At 39.5% G+C, this 18,928-nt stretch overlaps 1 protein-coding gene across 2 annotated transcripts in view; it reads left to right on the top strand.

Annotated features, from left to right (window-relative positions):
• Positions 1-18,532, top strand: part of MIPOL1 (mirror-image polydactyly 1) — a 199,061-nt gene extending 180,529 nt beyond the window's left edge. For both annotated transcript variants that reach the window (XM_049825953.1, XM_049825955.1), the window contains one exon: positions 12,838-18,532. In XM_049825953.1, the coding sequence (XP_049681910.1) occupies positions 12,838-12,904 (67 nt within the window). In that variant the 3' untranslated portion in view covers positions 12,905-18,532. The remainder of the gene's footprint in view (positions 1-12,837) is intronic.
• Positions 18,533-18,928: the final 396 nt, after the last annotated feature.

The raw sequence follows: 18,928 nt of genomic DNA, 5'->3' as shown, positions 1-18,928 counted from the left end.
ACAAAACAATCGACTTTTTGTCTTTTCTGCCTGGATTCCTTGGAGACCCAATGGAGAAGCACATGCTGAACCAGAGTGATGCACACTCGTTGCACTGAAATCTGTGCGGAACAGCATGACCTCAGACTTTTTTTTTTTTTTTTTTTTTTTCCAAAAACTTCCTCGCCATCTGTGCACCCCCAACCATTTTCTAAGTGGTTGTTTGGGAGCAGGGGTACTCCTCTGGGGTGAGACAGAATAGAGCTGAGTTTCCTTCTCCATCTGAGGAGATCCTAGTTCATATCTCTTGTATCTCAGAGGGATGTTTTAGCCATGCAGGCTTGGTCTGGATGCTCTGTATTCCTTGCCTTGAAGGAGTACCACACACCAGAAAATAATGCAGGCTTCTCAGATCAGAGAGCAGTGAGCAGGCTACTCACCTCCAAGAACGGAGACCTGCTTCTGACACTTTCCTTTAGGGCTTTTCTCAGTTTTATCCATTGCCTGTTGAACATAAATACAGAGCCAGTATCAGAACACCCATCTCCCATTTTCCAGGTGAGTGCCCTCCATCACCACCCACAGAATCACTGTTTAATAACATTTCAGATGTTTCTTCTGTAGAAATTCATAGCTTCAGAAAGACAAGTAGAGAAGACTCCAGTCCTGGAGTGTACTGCTCTCCTGAGAAGTGACAGATGTGGATTAAAACCAAGTTTTCCTTAGCTTGGCTGAATGCTCTAGCTGAGAGTCAGAATAATTTGTTATACTTGTTTTAAAAAGGAGGAGTGGTAGCATTGCTGTTATCTTTGTCATCTTAAAAGAAACAAGTGGCCTCAGGTTAGTTTTAGAGAAGGGCAGCTTGAGGACCTCTGGACAGTTTGGAGCAAGACACTTAAAGCAAGGGGCTGAGATTTAATTTAAAAAAAAAAAAAAACAAAAAAGAAACTATTTGGCTAGTTTAGGAGCACCCTTCTTCTTAAACTAGTTGTTGCAAATCCCATGCCAAGGTGCTGCTGTGCTCTCTGTGCAGTCAGGAGCATGAATGTGCTGGTCCAGAGCACCTGTGGAGCTGCAGATCCCATTCTCAATACCAGAGTCCTGAACGACAAATTTGGTGATGTTCAGAATTACTGCAGCTGAGAGCCTTTGTAGTACTAATGATTCATAATATCTTCTGAAGTCTCCTTTTCATTTGAAGATGGCCCTTAATAGAGCAGTTTGTGATATCAGGTACCAACAGTCTCATACAGTTATAATGTGTGATATTGCCAGAGCAGATTAGGGTGTATCCTTCTCATGGATATTTTGGGTGTCATAAATTATAGGGACGCCTTTAGCATCTGATGGTTTATGATCAATGCTAGGATTACATTCAGTGGTGTATGTAACAGAATGAAGACAAAAAATCCCAACCAAAGGGAATGACAGATAAGCCTTTCCTGCATTCCTTACACATCCGAAATATCCATTGACTGCAGGGAGTTTCACGTGGATGAAGAATGCAAAACTGAGCATACCATTTTAGTCAAGTATTTATTTTCTTTGTGTAGTTATGGTTTACATTTACTTAACCTCTGTAAATTGTGGATTGCAGTGCAGATATTGTTTTCTTAAAGTATGGGTAGTTACAATATAAACACAAATATTTATCGTCATTTGAATATTTATCATCTCAGCCTTTCACGAAAATATAAGCAGTGCTGAAAGTTCGTTCTCTCAAACAGTAAAATGTATTCTATGAAAGTCAAATGTTTTCAGAGTCAACATAATCACAGCATCCCAGTTTTTGACCTGTGTGTTCATTTACAGTTTGCTTATAGCTGCTTCACAGAGATGGAAGTTTGTAGATTACAACATGGTTTTATTGATTTATCAGTAGCAAAATACACTAAGTATACTCAGTAAACTAGATCAGCTAGCTCTTGGGCTTGTATTGTATAATATCAGCTTGTTGTGGAATACTTCAGAACAAAATCAGAATGTTGGCATAGTTAACATCAATGGTGTAAACCAGACTTGCAAAGACTAATATTTAGTAAGACCAATAACACAAACAAATTAGATTTTGAAGTTGTTTGCCCAATAGGAAGAAGCATGCTGACACAGTATTTGTAAGCTTATAGTTAACCATTCTATGACAAATTATTAAATAACTTTGAACAGCAGATTGAGTGATCCTTGAGGAACAGCAAAAAACTTTTTCTCAGACTTGCTTTTTTTTTCCAAGATGATAAAACGAGTGTTACAGCAAATAATCATTTACTTTAATATTTTATATCCAAATAAAATAAGTCCATGGCATTTACATTGCCGTTACTAAATACTATTTGGTTTGTTTGCAAGAGTCATTTATTTGTGGCTTGGCTGAAGGAATAAAAATAAATTTGCGGTTCTTTCTGTTAATACTCATACTGTTCCTTAACATATGCAAAAGATTGAAGACTGTAAATGTATGTGCAGAAGCTCAAAAAGAAAGCCCAGACTTTCTGAAGCTTCTGAATTACGTATAATCTCTTAGAAAATTGCTGGAGCAGTTCTTTACGGCAACAAATAGAAATAACTGACTAGGCCAGCAAGGTATTAAATTTTAAGCAAACTTAAAATCATTTAAAGTTTTCCACTGCTTAAAATTAAGTGTACCTTTACTGAAGCAGGGGCTAGTTCTCCGAGGAAAAAATTACAGTCCATGTTTCTAATCTAATACTGAGTCATTAATTAATAGCCAGGTTTTCCCATAAGACTTTTAATTTTTTTAACAAGATTTTGTAGAAAGACAGCATCAATTGTATTTGTAAGTATGAGAGCTAAAACCAGCTTAAACCCCATCATTGCCACTGCTGTTTTATTGACAAGTTGCTCAGCTTTCCTATACTACATTTTTGCTGTATGTGATGTGGGTATAAAGATATAGATCTAAACACTGAGTTGTTGGAAGGCATAAATCTTTTGGACCAAATTTTATCATTTCAGCTTCAGATTACGGAATTTTTGCTCATAGAAAGTGTCAGAATTCAGCCTTTGAATGGAAGACACTGCAGGTATTGGAGATGCGTATAATAAAATTACTGTATTTAGCACTTCATTCTGTGCCTCATAGTATATCCATTTCTATCACCTCAGTCTTGGATAAGATAATCATAAATTATATGAAGGATGTAACAGATGCACAACTACATCTGACAAAAGGGATATCTAAGAGGTGAACTCAATACAAAAGATGTTTCACAGATCTCCAATTTTAAACACTGAGGAAAATATTTTACCCTATGCTTTTGAAGAATTTAGTGACTGTTGATGTAAGGCCAAATTTTTGTGCTTTCATCAGCAGAAATTAAAAAGTTTTTCTCCTACAATCAGTCCCATTCATGTCACCTCCAGGCAGAATTGCCACCAAGGCCTGAGTCTGCAAGCTCACCAGTTTAGAAGAATTAAAACCGTCCTCAAAATGAGTTAGCCTTGCTTGGGAATTTGCTCAGCTCCCAGGAGCAGGAGGAGAAGTTCATTCCCAGTTGGATGGCAGGAACATGGAGCAAAATAGGCCCAGAAGGTCAGTGAAAAAAAATCTCATGTGAACACATCTGGCTAGAATGGTGCAGGAGACAGTTGGAGACTGTCTGCCGGCTACTGGAGAGAAGTTCCTGAAGCTTAGAAGGCTTGTTTCTACCTTAATGCTCTGAAATGGCTGACAATTTAGGAAAAAACCCGTGAAGTGTCTTAAGGAGCACTACGCATGTGTAGAATGCACTTTGGTCTGTGATGCTAAGTCTCAACTGGTATTTTAAAAACACTTTTTTGTGTATAAATGAGCAGTTGGGCGTCTCTTCTGGTTTTACCCCTGCATAGAGGACCCTATCACAACATCATAATACACAAGCTTCGTGTTGCTAACATCCGTCTATAATATATTGCAAACGTTAAGAAGTGGAGAGGATGTTTCATCCATGGATGTTTTGTTAGTCCACTACTGAGGGAAGACTGCTTTTATTTTTTCTGGAAATACTTTTCAGAAGTATGACTAAGTGTGAGTTGCCCTGAAATCAGAAGTCTGTGGGCACCACTGGATTTCACAGGAAGGGTGGGGAGTTCACCTACCAGTCTGAGCCCGTTACAAAGGACTTACCACAAGTGGGAGCTTAATTAAATGCTTTCCTTTTATATCCAAACCCATTTCCATTGTTACTTGATCTCTCAGTGATGTAAAAGTTGTTCTAGCTTGGGCAGTATCACATCAACTATGCCAGGAAGGCAAATCTATTGAAATACATCAAACCTGTGTAAAACCAATTATTTTTAATGTAAAGTGGAGGGATTTGATGATGGTATATAGGAAGGAATTTTCTCTCCACAAGCTCCAGATTACTTTTGGTCACGAGGGTGGAACCACCTCAGGGAGGTGAAACGTAACTGAGAGCTGCCTAGAGCCAGCAAGTCTGCATCGGGTTTTGTAAAATATTTGCAGAATCAAGAAAAAGCTCATGTTGTCTTTATTGTTTATGATATCAAGAGGAGCCTGCCAAAGTTGTGCTTTGATGGGATGTACTTGGGAAACAGCCTGAGTAGTACATCAGTATTTGCGATTTTACAAACTCATTGCAAACAGGACTTGACCAGAACGTGCCTAAAAGAGGTGAGACTCGCTTGGAATAGGCAGCTGAGAGGTTCAGACCTGGCCTTACAAGGAAGGCTTGTTTGAAACACGCAGAAAGGTGTAACGTGGTGGTTTCAGACAGATGCTTCTAAAGTTAGAGTCTCTTAGTAACCCCATTCTCTACAGATCCATAAATGTGTATCAATCTGCTGATCCTGCATCCTGAATATTTTTCCTGTGAGGGATCCTATCTAACTGTTTGTTTTGAGCAGATTTGAAATACTATTTTAGATAATCGATTTTTGACATTGCTTTTAAATATTTCTGAAGAAGGATTTAGAACACACCAAAATCCTCTAAAAAATAGGTTCTTTTCCCATCTCCTGAAATACGTTTCAGCTGGATATAGAATAAGAAAACTGGCTAGTTGTTACCAGCTGACATGGTTCAGAGCACAGATTGAGAAGCTGAGAAAGAAGGGCTCTGTATCCAGCCATTTTAGGCTCTAATTCTGCAGGGTACTTCTTTTTTTTGTGCACATGAGGAACCCAGTTCAGCTCAAGACCACATAAAATTAAACATGTGGGGCTTTTCAGTCTTCTTGGTTGGTTGAGCTTCAGCAAGTCGTTTCACTTCTCTGTATGCTGTTTTGCCACATAATACTCATAATGCAAAATAGACATGATGTCTGCCTTTTAAACACTTAATCTGACCATCCCTCCATGTTGTGAGCATTCAAAGCAAAGAGTATTCACTTTTCTGAGATTGTATTGCTCTCAAGAAGAAGGTGGGAAACAGTTCAGAGGCAGAATAGGCTTACCTGTGATTGATTTGTGGCACTCTGATGATACCAAATGTCATTACCAAAGGGCAAGACTAGCGTTCTTCAGGAGTTGATAGGAAATAATATTTTTTCCCCTTCAAATGAATAGATACTATGGCAGAATACTTTTTATGGGGAAGATATATTAGCATAAGGTAAAACTGGTAGCTTTTCCTAAGCAGGTGACAGAGACTTCCAGGAAGTATTTGGCAAGAAAATCCAGGAGACCCTTGCCTATTCATATCAGCGCAAACTTTGTGTAAATGCTGTCACTGTAAGGAGTAGGCTTCGATGTCAAGATTTCTCCTAAAAAAAGAGACCAGCTGTGACACCAAATGCATGGAAACAGTAAGTGTCAATGCTAAAAGTAATTCAAGCTTATGGAAGGAGATATAGAAAAGGTTTTTCCTGCACAATTAGAAGTAGTAAACTTTGCATAAAATTGGCATATAAACTGTTGGACTCAAGCTAGAGCAATTAGGTGAAATTCTGTGATCTGATTAAATAATCTAATGAGTATCATTTGGCCTTAAATATGCCAATATATCCTCTGTCTTAGTTGTTAATTTTTTAAGTCTTTAATACCAGCCATGCTCAGATGTGAATGGTCCATCCAATAGTAAGAGCCTGGTCTGTACGATAAGCATGTTGTAGATCTCAATGTACTGAAATACAGATGAGATTATAGCACAGTTGTTTCAGGGTTTATTTTTCTTTCTCGTAAGCTCATTTATTTTAGGCAATCAGTGTCAGCTGTCCTGAGAAAGCATTCAAAAGCAAAGGAGCAATACCTTTCGCAAGGTGGCATTAAATCCAGCATAGATGGAAAGTCCTGATTTTGTATTATCCTGTACTGTTTAGCAATCTACATCAATGCAAAGTCAGGTGAAATGCCATCAAAATAGACCAACTGTATTTACCACTCACTTTTCCTGCTGCTAGTGATGGCACAAGGTGAATAGTAATGGTGAGCTAGCTCATAATCTTCCAAACAGAAGGTAGAGAGCAAACAATTTGACAAGATTAGTTATTGTGGACCACAGATAAAGGCTTAATATTTTAGCCAAGGCCTGTGTAAGCCAGGTTTATTTTGAAATATGTCTGCTGTCAGGAGCCCAACTGGCTGTATTTACTTCTAAGTTTAATCATATACAGAATTACTTTTTTGGGTTGAGAAGACGCTGAAAGGGATTTAATAGGAATGCTTGTTTTGTGACAGTGCTTTTCAGAGGCAGAATGGTTTGACCTGCCAAATTTAAGGCCTGTGAGTTTAATGGAACATACTTTTTGGAGTGACATTACAAACAGTGCTGGGCAGGCAGGAATTGGCAGCAGTGCCTGTAGTGATTAGATTCAACACTGTGGTCTACCACGGTTTAGAGCTCGCTGATGCTGCTAAATCAGTCTCTAAGTCTTGTGTTTTAAGACCAGAAAGGACCATTAATACCAGTCAGTCCAGCCACCTGTCTAACACCAGGCACCAAATTTTACTCAGCAATTCCTGCATCAGGTTCAAAACCACTGCTGAACTCCAGCGTGTCATTTAGAAAGATGCCCAGTCTCCAATCCAAAAGATGCAGAGAGAGGCAGCCTGGTGCATCCGAATCACATGTAGTCTTTACCACTGTGGTGATTTATGAAGGAATTGTTACAGACTGGTGTATATGACCATTAAATGCAACCAGCAATGTTTTTTTAGTGAGTCAGTCAAAAATTATTATTGTTCAAAAGGCGGACTTTTGAGGGGACAAAAATAATACCCGAATTAAGGCGTAAGAATAATTAAAGATTCACTGAACGACCCAGAGGTAAGAGGGCGATGCCTCTGTAGCATGGTAGATAGGCCACTCACCGCGAGGTCATACCCTTACATTCCACGCTTTGATCCAGTGAATATTTAAGCATTTTATTCAACCCGAGCAGCCTCGACATTTGATACTGAGAACAAGCCACTCCAGCAGCCAGTGCTACTCCCTCGAGAGGGAAGCAGCTGAGGTCCACTTCCCTCGTACAGATAATAGAGCTGAACCAGTTTCCTCCAGCCTCTTGAGTAAATGATCCTATCCAAGTGACTGGTTTCTGGGCAAGACTAGTATCACAGCAGCCTCTCTTCTCTGTGTCATTTGTTTCCTTGACTTCTAGAGAAAATGCCTGAAAACAAGCACTCCATTTAGGTTTTGATGAAACATATCCAAGAGGAAGACTGAAGGAAAGGAGAGGGAAAGGAAAGGAGTTTTTTTATTCTGAGACGAAATTAAGTGAATTTGTTTATATGACCACTCACTGAACAGTCATTCACTGATCTCTACTGCTAAACTGCTTGTAATGCTTTTGTCCAATGCATTTTATTTACCTAATATATTTTCAAATGCCTGGTTTCTAAAGAGAAGTAGTGTTAGCAAAACACATTCCACAAGAAGTCAGAAATCACACAAGTAAGGCCATCTTCATAGCCCGAGCCTAATCTTATCTACTGGAAAGATAACCAAGGGTTATAGTTTAGGTTTATAAGCCTTTATATAGCATTTCAAAACCCAGGAGGGTTTTGTTTTTATCACTGAACTCCTCCATCTGCAGGTAGAAGCTATTGTTTTCGGCTAGTCTATGTATTGCTTTGCAGATTAGGACGTAGGCTACTTGAAGGATGCCTTTTTCTTTCAGTTGGGTATCCATTTTGACTATTTGTGGGGCATGATGCCCCAGAAGATCACCCTGTGACTGTATAACTCTCATATTCAGAACTTCTGGATAAAGGCCACTGCTCTTCTTTGGGGCAAGTTCCTTTGGGCAGAGATGGAGCAGTGTGGGAAGATGTACTGATCTATGAGGATTTAGGCAGTTGCAGAGTTTTTACTGAAACCAAGCTACAGTTTAGAGCTAGACTTCTTCAGCAGAATACATGAAAGGAGAGCAAGCCAAAAATGTGTATAAGAGTCAGCAGTAGAGACCAGTAGGTAACATTTTTGCAACTATACATCCCACTTCTGGGCTCCTGGAACAAACTTCTCTGTCAGTAAGGATTTTAAGTCTGCTTTATGGAGACTGATTCGTAAACCAAAATGATTTATACTCAAGGGAGTAAAGCTTTGTAAAGCTTTGCTAAAAATCAAAGCAGTGATGCCAAAAAAAAATGCCAAACAGTTCAGGAGCTACTTAAGAACACTCCATATAACAACATACACTCCATACAGGCATTTTGTCAGATGTATGCATAGGTGGTAAGAGAACACAGTTTGAAATAACTGGAAGAGGAGTTGAGAATGGCTGAGAATTTGTCTTGGGGAAGACACACCTAGCAACATTCTTGTTTAGGCAGCCTGCCTCTGAAGACAAGGAACTTCTTCAAGCTTAGGAAGGCTTTTGAAAGTACATATTCAAACTGGTAATATCATAGCAGCAAGCCCCTCAAGGAAATCTTTTTATTTCTCTATTAAAACACAGATTCACCTGCTCAATTCCAGATTTGTATTGAGGAAGCATTAAGCCGCTGCAATTCAAGACTCTTCACAATGATGGACCAGATGTTCCTTTCCTAATTGGGGGGGAAGGGGGAGAGGGGGTATTTTTCCATTTCGTGGAAGCATGACAGAAGTAGGTAGTATAGATGAAGAATATTTTTAGCTCTCATCTTTGTGCTTTTCGTTGATGCAACTCCATCTATCCCAAAAAACACAAGACTTTTTTACTTTGGATATGTGCAAGTCAGTATAAATAAAACCAAAGTTGTACCTATCCATCTGAATACATAGTTTGCTCCTGTATTTTATATGTCATTTTGTACTCATTTTGCATGCACACATACAGTAATTGTGTAGAGAATGCTGAAGTGGCATTTGCTGAGAGAATTTATTTGTTAAGGGACAGATTTTCTACAATTTTATAAGTACCAAGAAATAGCAAAGGTCACCTATTGGGATTTCCAAAATCTCTAAGCAAGAAATTGAAATCTGTGAGAATGAGGCCTGAGACCTTAAGAGGCTTTGTTGAACATTCCTAAAGGTGCCTGTGTGTCCTTGCACGTTTGGACCTTCAACACTGCAGCAGAGTCACCCGCCATACCATTCTTCTGTCTGACCTAAAATACAAACCTAATTACTTTCTTCTTGAATGACTAGTTTGGTTACTTCATGAGATGTAAATTCAATGAGTGTCTGTGCTTACATCTCAGGAGAAGAGTGTCATATTGCACATCTAATTTATACTGTGAGGACTGTTTCCTTCACAAGCAAAAAGACAAATGTCATTTGTTAAATCTGTGTCTTAGGATACAGTCAAACATAGTCAGTACTGCTTTCAGTTAAGTAAAATATGGTGAGATTACACTGGCAGATATATCATGATTGCACAAAGTAATAAACATTGCTTTCTTCAGGTCAATGTCTTCCGTATTTTGAATAAAACCCTGCAAACACTGAGACTTTTAGGGTAGTTCCCAGCACCTCCCATTTGTCTGTTTAGATATTTAAGTTACCTTTGGTCTTGAGGTATAAGACTATTCCTTCAGTTTACCACAGATTAAAACGCTCAGCCTCCAAAAGGAGCTGCCTGCAGCATCCCGCTGGGCTGGGTGCAGAGCCTTATCGACAAGGGGCAATTCTGCCACTCTCACCCCTTGCAGGTAGTATACCTCACTGACACAAACCCAGCCTTGTTAGCTGCCTTTTATTACTCACAAAGAAAAATGTTGCTTAGTGTGAGTCAGGATGGTAGAGTTGGGCCCTTGGCGAACAAAGAGTCCAGGATTATCGTTCCGAAAAGCCCCCTGAGGCCTGTATCAAGAGTTATTAGCCACTGATTCAGCCCATAGCATTATTTTGCAGGCTTAAGTGGGATTTCAGTGGTATATTGGGTCTTGTGTCTGTGTAGGGGTGAATTTTGCCCTCTGTTATTTTATCTTATAAATAGCTGTTACAGTTTCTCTTCTACATTATTGTTTAAATCTCTTTCAAAGGTATGGTTTCTTAATCTCCTGCTGCTTTTTTTTTCTTTCTTCTAATAAAGAATAAATAAATTTGCAAATCCACACATGACTGAAACAAAAGGCAAATAAGCCCTGCGTGGTTTGTATTTGGTGTGGGATACCTCATTTTGATGATTTCAGTCATCATTCATTTGAAAAGCAGAAGCTATGATTGTTAAGCCTCATTATTTTCAATGAAGCCTGACAGTTTCAAGGTTAAACAGAAGACAGCTACTTTCATCCCAGTGGTATTTCTCTTCAAACATGGGCAGCTCTTCGCTAACTTGTTCTGCTCTGGTGTGCAGTGTCATTGCTTGGTCACAGAGTGGTGCACATCTAAGGCCAATTGCAGGACAGTGTGTAAGCAGTGACCTCCGACCTATGTCTCCCCAAAAGAAACCTCAATTATTGAAGTCATTCTTCCCCCACTTTGATAAGCCACGGAGTATTTCTTTTTAACTGAACAGTGATTTAAATGAGCCATGATCTCGGATTTTACTATTTTCTGCTGTCTCACAGAAAACAATTTGCAGCCCAAACCTTCTGTTTGTCCAGACAGTTTGAAACATTTCTTCTGTGCTTTATGTCTTTGAAGCACACTGGAGAGGGTGCTAGTGTGAGAGAGAAAGAGACCTCCAGTAATAAAGTAACCGAGAAAGCTGCAAGGCTTCTGAACATACATGCTGTTAAAAGTAAGGACTGATCTGCCATTGCTTTCTGAAATTGCACATGGACTAACAACTGATTTAACAGGGAAACTTCTCAGTAAAAGAGGCTGGGAAACTATGACCTATCAGTAACTGAGTTAAAACCCTTAGAACCCAGAAAACATTGATTTATCCACTGTGAGAAAACTTTCAGGAGCAAATAACTTGTGGAAGCCCTGACTTTATACTTGCATGGACAGACTGCACTGAATTATGACTGTCTGGGTGCTGCCTCCATAAAGATGAAGTGCAGTAGACGTATGTTACAAAACCATGAAAAATGCACTAGTTGGTTAGAAAGGAAAAGCAATACTTGGAAAACAGAAGGGAGAGGAATAGCTAAGCAGTAGTTTTTCACCTGTGCTTTCACTCCTTTAGCGTCCCTGTGGAACAGCTAGAACCAGCTGAACTTTCCACGTACATTTCCTGGTGTCTGATAATTACATTAGGGTGGTGAATTCTTAATCTCGTTTCAAGAATTAAGTCACCTGGTGAGTACAATGAAAGGTGTAGCTTCATGGTGCTTGCTGGTTCCTGGAAAACAAGAGTGTTTCAATACGTACCATGTGCATTAGTCATGACTTGTAGCAATAAATCCAAGATGTGTTAACTAGTTTTCCTGCACTGAAGGTACTAATGCATCCATGAGATAAAATGAATTTTGCAGTTTTGATAAAGCTGTGTTATTTTTATTTCCTATCTGCATTCCTCATGTTGTATAATATATTAAAAAAAAAACAAACCTGTCTTTTCAGATAAGAAAAAATAGTCAACTTTGCAACAGTGAATACAGCTATTTGAACCTGCAATTCTTTTTATCCATTATGAAAGTTGTGTGTATAAAATGCTGGACATGGCTCTAAAAGTGTTTTAATACACAGTGTCTGCTTTTATAGAGTTAGTTTATTTGTAGGAGAGCCTTTATTGAAGGATTCCATTAAATACAGATAAATTGAAGAAATAGCTTGAATGCATGATTACTAGAGTGCTGAAGATAAGTGTGGGCAAATGGAAAACGCTGAACAAATTTAGCCCTTTGCATTTGCCTGCATACTTTAACAAAGGGAAAGAACAAATTAAGCCAGTGAGATGCTGGACATGCTTACAGCCTGTGTCTTAAAACTAAGAGAAGATTAGGTGGCTCTCTGTCCTACTTATTTAGACTGATAATTTTTCTGTAGTTGTGCCAACATAATAATCATACGGGCCACCTTCAAAATATCATCATCCACATCCTCAGGAAGTTAGCTTGTTGAGTATTTTGAAAAAGTTTTTGACATAAACCACATGGGGTTTTAGGCATAAATTTATAAGCTGGACAATAAAGGTATCTGTTGCGTAATGGGCAGAGTATTTTTTAAGGGGAAGCAACAGCTGAGTGTTACATTTAGCAAGAGCCATGGACCACTCATATTTTAAAAAGTGCAAGAACTGAATGTCCTGCTTACACCGAGGTGTGTATGTGCCACAGGATTGCTGCACAGGGTTTTGTGTTAATGCCTTACAGGGAGCTCAGATACTACATATACTACAAAAGAAAAGTGAGTTGATATATATCACTGACTGCACATGGGTTGGGTTGTAGGTTAAAAAGTTTTCTGTAAGTGGTCTGCATTCTCCCTTAATGTCTGTCTTTTACAGTAGTGCTTTGTTTCTGAGCGTGACCACCACCAGGACAGCTTGGTTCAGTGCAAACACTGTCTCTTTCAGCCAGAACATTCCTAACGTTAGCTTCCTTTTTTTTTCTCTCCTCTCCCTCTCCCCTACCCCCTCTCAGGTTGGAAAGGCTGGTGGACGTCCTGAGGAAGAAGGTTGGAGCAGGGACCATTAGGACCGTGATCTGATTGAAAGCTCTAGTCTAAGGAAGCATTCACATCTGGTGACCAGGCTGCTTCATTCAGCACTGTGTAAACACTAAAGCCTTAACTTAGCAAACAGTTGTTAGAAGTGGGACACTCCAGCGACATTCCAAGCTGAGATAAAATCAAATCATAAATGTTTAACTACTTTGCTGCTGAGTTCTGTGATTTGTTGAAATGTTTCACTGCAAACATATATTTGTTTTTAAGCAGATGCATTGTGGCACTGTGTACTGTGAAAAATGATGTAGATGCTTATTTTAACAGTCTGTCCTCTCGGTGTTACTAGACTATAGTCTGCTGCAAGGCACAGCTTGATCATGTTTTCAAATACTGCAGGCTTCAGGTGCAGAATCCTGCAAAGCAGTTTCAAAATTTAAATCCCTTATGTTATTTTGTGAGACTGCAAATAGTCCAGTATTTGTTTGTTAAATATATTAATTGATAAAGTAGGTTCACGTTCAAGAAATATCTCTAGCTAGTGTATTGGAGATTTTTTCCTCTTCACTCATAGCCCATTGAATTGCAGCTAGTGACTGTGGCTACGTCTAAAGGAAGGATACATAAACAGCTTTCTACAATGGTTGAATAGCTACTGCTAGTACATGGCATTTTCAGCGTACATTAAAAAGAAATGTACAGTTAGGTTTCACTGGAGGTACAGCTTCATAAATTGCAACATGAAAGCCTCGTGACATTGTACCGTATCTCAGACAGTGGGGAAGGTTTCCTGTATTGTTTTTAGTCACTCCTCTGTCCTTTCCTATGAGGGAAAATCTCTCAAATATTCAGAAACCACCTTATAGAGTCAAAATGCACCTTTTCAGTGTAAGGTGGTTCCCTCACCCCTTTCCTGGGAAGACTTTTTGCCTGCTTCTTCTAGACCTCTTGTAGACTGTACTGCTCTGCAGTGCGGCAGTACTGTCTAGGTTGGGTTTGAGGCCAGACTGCCAACCCTCTGCTTTGTGTACTCCTGAAGTGCCCTGGGACTGAACTCAGAGGCTGAAAGATAGACTCCTACAGAGAGGGGAGAAATTGAGGGGTGAGGAGGAAAATCTGGGGCACACAGACGTTATAGACCTTACCGATACAGGAGAGTTGGACCTAGAGTTATATTTGTGACCCAAACATCTCCCTGTATTTGGCACGTCTTTGTCACATGACTAAAGGTGAGCAGAAGGGTCGGGTCAGTGCTCGTATAAACCTGATCAAGAAGGCACCTGTAATCTCTAAGCAGCCCAAATTCATGAATGTATCTCAGGAGCACAGTGGGCTTTAAGCCCACTCCCAGGACCAGCCATCTCAGGCAGGGTGGATGTAGCTCCTAAGGCTTCCATTTGCCTACTCTGCTTTGTATTTAATGTTGTTAGGCTGTCTTGCCTCTTAATGTTTGCTTGTACAGATGTCATGATAGGGCAGCCTAGCTTAAGAAAACGAAATTTTCATTTTGGATAGGGGAGACATTTCAATGCCTGTTTTTCCTTTCACGCGCTTCCATGTTCAACCTTCATCATCTGCAGACCTAAGCTCCTCCTAGTTTCAGTTGCCCAAACCTAACCCCTTGCAGGGAGACAAGTAGCATTCCTCCAAGCCAAATTTACCCAAGTCACTTCTAGAAACTTCTGAAGCGCTGCTTTTTGACCTTTGGTCAATCCTAAGATAGCCAGTGAGTCTGGAGTCTCTCCCCCACGCCAGTTCAGTGGGAAGAAAGTTTACTGCTTCCAAACCAGAGGACTGTCACCCCCCAGCTCCCAGCCCCTTCACCATCTCCCATGTGCTGCTGTCCAGCGCTTGGGCAGCTCAACTGCTCTTCTTCCTACTCTCCTCATTGAGCTTTAGTGCACTAAGTGAGAGAAAAGATCTCCTGAGCTGTCAGTGCTGTTGAGCCATTTCTGCTCTAATGGAGTGGTGAGGAAGGAATAAAGATGAGAACGTAAGGACTACCATACTGTGCTAGACCAAAGGTCCAACTAGCCCAAAGACTGCCTTTCTCAATAACCAGTAGAAGACACCTAGGAAAGGGCATAAAGTCAGGCCAGCACTAGTGACCTTTCTCCTAAATGGTGTCCCAGCGATTTGTTATTTAGGGGCTTTCTGAGCCAGAGGTAGTGTCTTTGTATTTAGCAGCATTTTTTCATGACCTGTTTTTGAATCCATTTAAACTTTTAGTATCTACTTGTTCCTGTCACGAGGACTTACGCAGTTAATGATGCATTGAGTGAAGAAATATTTCCTTTTCTTTGTTATGAACCAGTCTATTCATTTGCTATCACCTAGTTTTTGTACTAGAGAAACAGCGAACAACCATTCCCTGTTCATATTGTTTCCATGTCCCTTGTAATTTTACATATTTGGCATCCTTCCCCCACCATCTCTTTTCCAGAAAGACCCCTGGTCTCTTGTAAAGAAGCTGTCTCGTGTTTTTAATTGGTCTTGTCATGCTAATCGATTTCTTTTCCAGTTCTGCAGTGTTTTTACTGAGATACAACCAGATTTGTGCCCGGTATTCAAGATACAGACAAATTGTGACTTTAACAGTTTTCATAATGATGTCTGGTTTATTCTCTATGCTATTTGTAATGATTTTTAGCATTGGATTTACTTTATGACAGCTGATTTCTTGGAATTAATATTTCTGTAATAATAACAACAACTCTAGATCTCGTTCCTCTGTTATAATATTCTGCTCAGAGTTCATCATAGAGTGTATGCAGACGGAACTGTTTTCTGAATGCATAGTTTGCATTTATGGGTATTGAATGGCATCTGTTGTTCTAGCGTGCGTTCCCTGGTGACCATGAGCTCCTGCTCCATCTCTTCTCACAGCTCCTCTTTACTACTCACAGTAATATAATATCATCAGCATCTCCATGCTGAAAATGGTGATATGAAATACCACCATCTCCAAATTAACACCCTTTTCAAGGTGATTTCTTAGTTAAGTTGAACAACATGGGCTTTGGGACAGAGATTCCTGTGGGACAATAAGGTAACTTTCCTTCACTGTGAAAATGATGCATTTATTCTTACCCATTGTTTTAATCGAACTTTGAACTGTTTATTTTTCGATGTAAAGATCTTCCCTCTTACTCCTTGGCAGCTTTCATGAGGAAGCTTGTTTGCTACTTTGGAAATGCAAGTTTACTAAATCAGGGCTTGTTTTCCATGCATGAATGTGCTAAGTTCCTCCTTCCCCTAGGAGTATCAAGAGCTCCTCTACCTTCCCCCAAGTCTTTCTGCCTCTGAGCGAATAATCTTGTGAGTGCAGGCTTCGTACAGCAAGACTGTTTGACCTCCAGCCTCGTGCGTCTGCTACCTTTGTTTGGGAAAGTAGGATTGGCCAGGCAAAAGCCACCTAGCAGGCTTGATGTCAGATACATCTGGTTGTGGGTAATACTGGATTCAGTAAAGTTAGTTGCTTCATAATCTTCCTTTTGCCACATTGTACCTAAGGTGAAAAAATACTTCCTGACTCTGTCTTATGTCTTGTACCAAGTAGCCTGAAATTCAGTAAGCTTTTTAGTTAGGGGGGGTTATCATCCTGTAGATAAATTACTTTGAATCATACTTAAATTAGGTTTTAATTTTTAAAAGTCAGCTAGAATTGTTTGTCTTCTTTGAAAAGGACCTTGGGAAATTTACTGTGCTGAAAGGCGAAGATTCAGAAACGGTTGTTCTCACTCTTCCTTGCTAACAACCTGGTGTGTGGTCTTTGGCAAATCCCTTAGTGACAGTCATAAAAGGTATGCAGCCCCTGAAGAGGTGCCTAGGGTCCTCAGGGGAGTTTGCAAAAGCATCTGTGTGGCTAACGTCAAAGCACTTTCGCTTCTTCGCCAGCTGAAGTGAACAGCAAAAGTCACACAGGTCTGGTAATGCAGGCCCAGCCTTTAGTGCCCTCGGGTGAATTTCTGGCCCCATTGAACCCAGTCTGAGTTTTGCCTTTCAGCGTAACAAGGGCAGGGATTCTGGTCTGGCGAGTAGAAATAGGCAATAATGATAACACGGGTTAATTGGCTTTTATCATATAGTTTATTCATTGAGAACTGATTGATGTCTGCACAGAGCTCTGAAAGTGAAAAGAAGCCTGATTCTATACAGCAGACAAATGCAATTGTCTCTTCTGTCCTAATTTATGAGAAGGATGAGATTGCGTCAGATTATGTACCAGGAGCAGCAATTCATTTGCCTCCCGATGGAACAGCAGTTCATGATGAAAGGTGGCTCACCATAGGCAATGCTTATGGTGATGGTTGTAATTACTGGTCAAATTAGTGTCCCTGCTGTCTTGAAGAGCACTGAGATACTCAGAAACGTCCTTCCCCTGTGAGATTTTGTGTGTTTCTCTTGATGATCCGGCAGCACGTTACGCATTGGGAGCCATTTCTGGTATATGCCAGGGTAAAATATGTAAATAGCGTCATGTTGGCTTGGGCTAAGAGCGTTATTAATGCTTTTCGGCACTGTAATTATATTCATAGTAAGCCTTCCCTAAGCCCTCACTAATTAACAATATTGTGACAAATCAACTTTAACAGAAAAGAACTGCGGACCTTTAGTCATTTAGTACTGTTTTTCATTCAGCCCACAGCCCAAAATTTGTGGCATGGTTTTCTGTACTAGTGCTGGGAAAACTGCTGATATTTGAAAAGTTCAGAGCCAGCTCAGTCTTGTTAGTGGAATCCTGTAGATGAGGTTGGTTTGATTCCTCTTTAAACATATCCACAAGAAAGTAAGATTCATTAGTTAATCATTAATGTAGGGAAATACTAAAACTGTTTTTATAAATAAGCTATCATACTGAAATAGTTTAGTAATGTCAATATGTTGTCATAGGCACATTTATTTATTTATTTATTACTCCGAGTCACAGGACTTCTTACAAGATACCTTAATTTTCAAATTAAATGGCTTTATAAATATTCTTATCAGGTGATTAAGAGTTGTAACATCTTTAATCCACGTACACAAATGAACTTGCTATCTAAATGTCAGGATTTCTCTGTGCCTTTATTTTCTTCATTTAGAATAATTCCAGATGAAGGCTGTTAGGTTTGTTGGCTTTTTTCTTTTAATTTGTACCTCAGAAGATCTTCCTCCCGTGCAAGAATAAACTGTGAGGCATATGAAATCATTGACCGGCAGTTTCTCTGACACTGTGCTTGCTATGATGGCAGCATTACATGTACTGACTCTTATCGCTCTACCATTTCACATCAGGTCTGCAGAACTGGACTTTCTCTGTTTGTTCTTCTCATGCATTGGTAAATAAAATGTATTCACAAGTCCAAAAAACCAAAGTGGTGTTCTCGTATTAGGTTGATTATAAGTCAGCTGTTGAGCTTCAGTGGTCTAAACATTTCATTCTTCAGTTTTGTTGGGAGCACACGTGTTCTGGGAGGCTTTTAAACAAATACTTGAAATGGTTGAAAGATTTACATTGCCAGTGCCTAGCTAAATATGTAGTCTTTAGAAAAGACATGGTTTATTTTGGCACCATTTGAAAAACTCAAATATTTTAAACATTTGTTAAGTTCAAGCTTGCACATTTGAACTAAAAGTTTGCATTCCAAAATTGCATCTCGGGTTACCTGTCTCTCTCTCTTTTGTATTTTATAATCCCTTTATTAAAATAGCCTGCAAAAAAAGTTGGGTTTGGAGTCTGGTTTTTTATTGTTAATTGTAAAATATTGCCATTAACTTAATCAATTTTAAGGTAACGTTTACCTGGTAACTTTGTTCAACTAAGCATCAGAAATGCAAAGCCAGAAGTGTTTTCAGAAGTTAGGGCTTCATGTTGGTAGCCAAGACTTGGTTGTAAAACTAATCAAATACAGGAATAGTGGCCAAGTCCTGCAGTGCTTTACTCTTAGTCATACTATGTACTGTGATGACTGAGTACTAACCCTGATGGTGAGTGCAGGGCCAGGCAATAAAGAAAACAGGTTGAAAAGGTGTATGGAACTGAAAAAATAGAGTAGTTCAAGGAAAAGGAAAAGCTATCTTTGACCT

Source organism: Accipiter gentilis, chromosome 22 (assembly GCF_929443795.1).
Source record: "Accipiter gentilis chromosome 22, bAccGen1.1, whole genome shotgun sequence".
NCBI lineage: Eukaryota > Metazoa > Chordata > Aves > Accipitriformes > Accipitridae > Astur > Astur gentilis.
The sequence above is the reverse complement of the archived record's forward strand: the minus strand, read 5'-3'. Positions and strand labels throughout refer to the sequence as shown.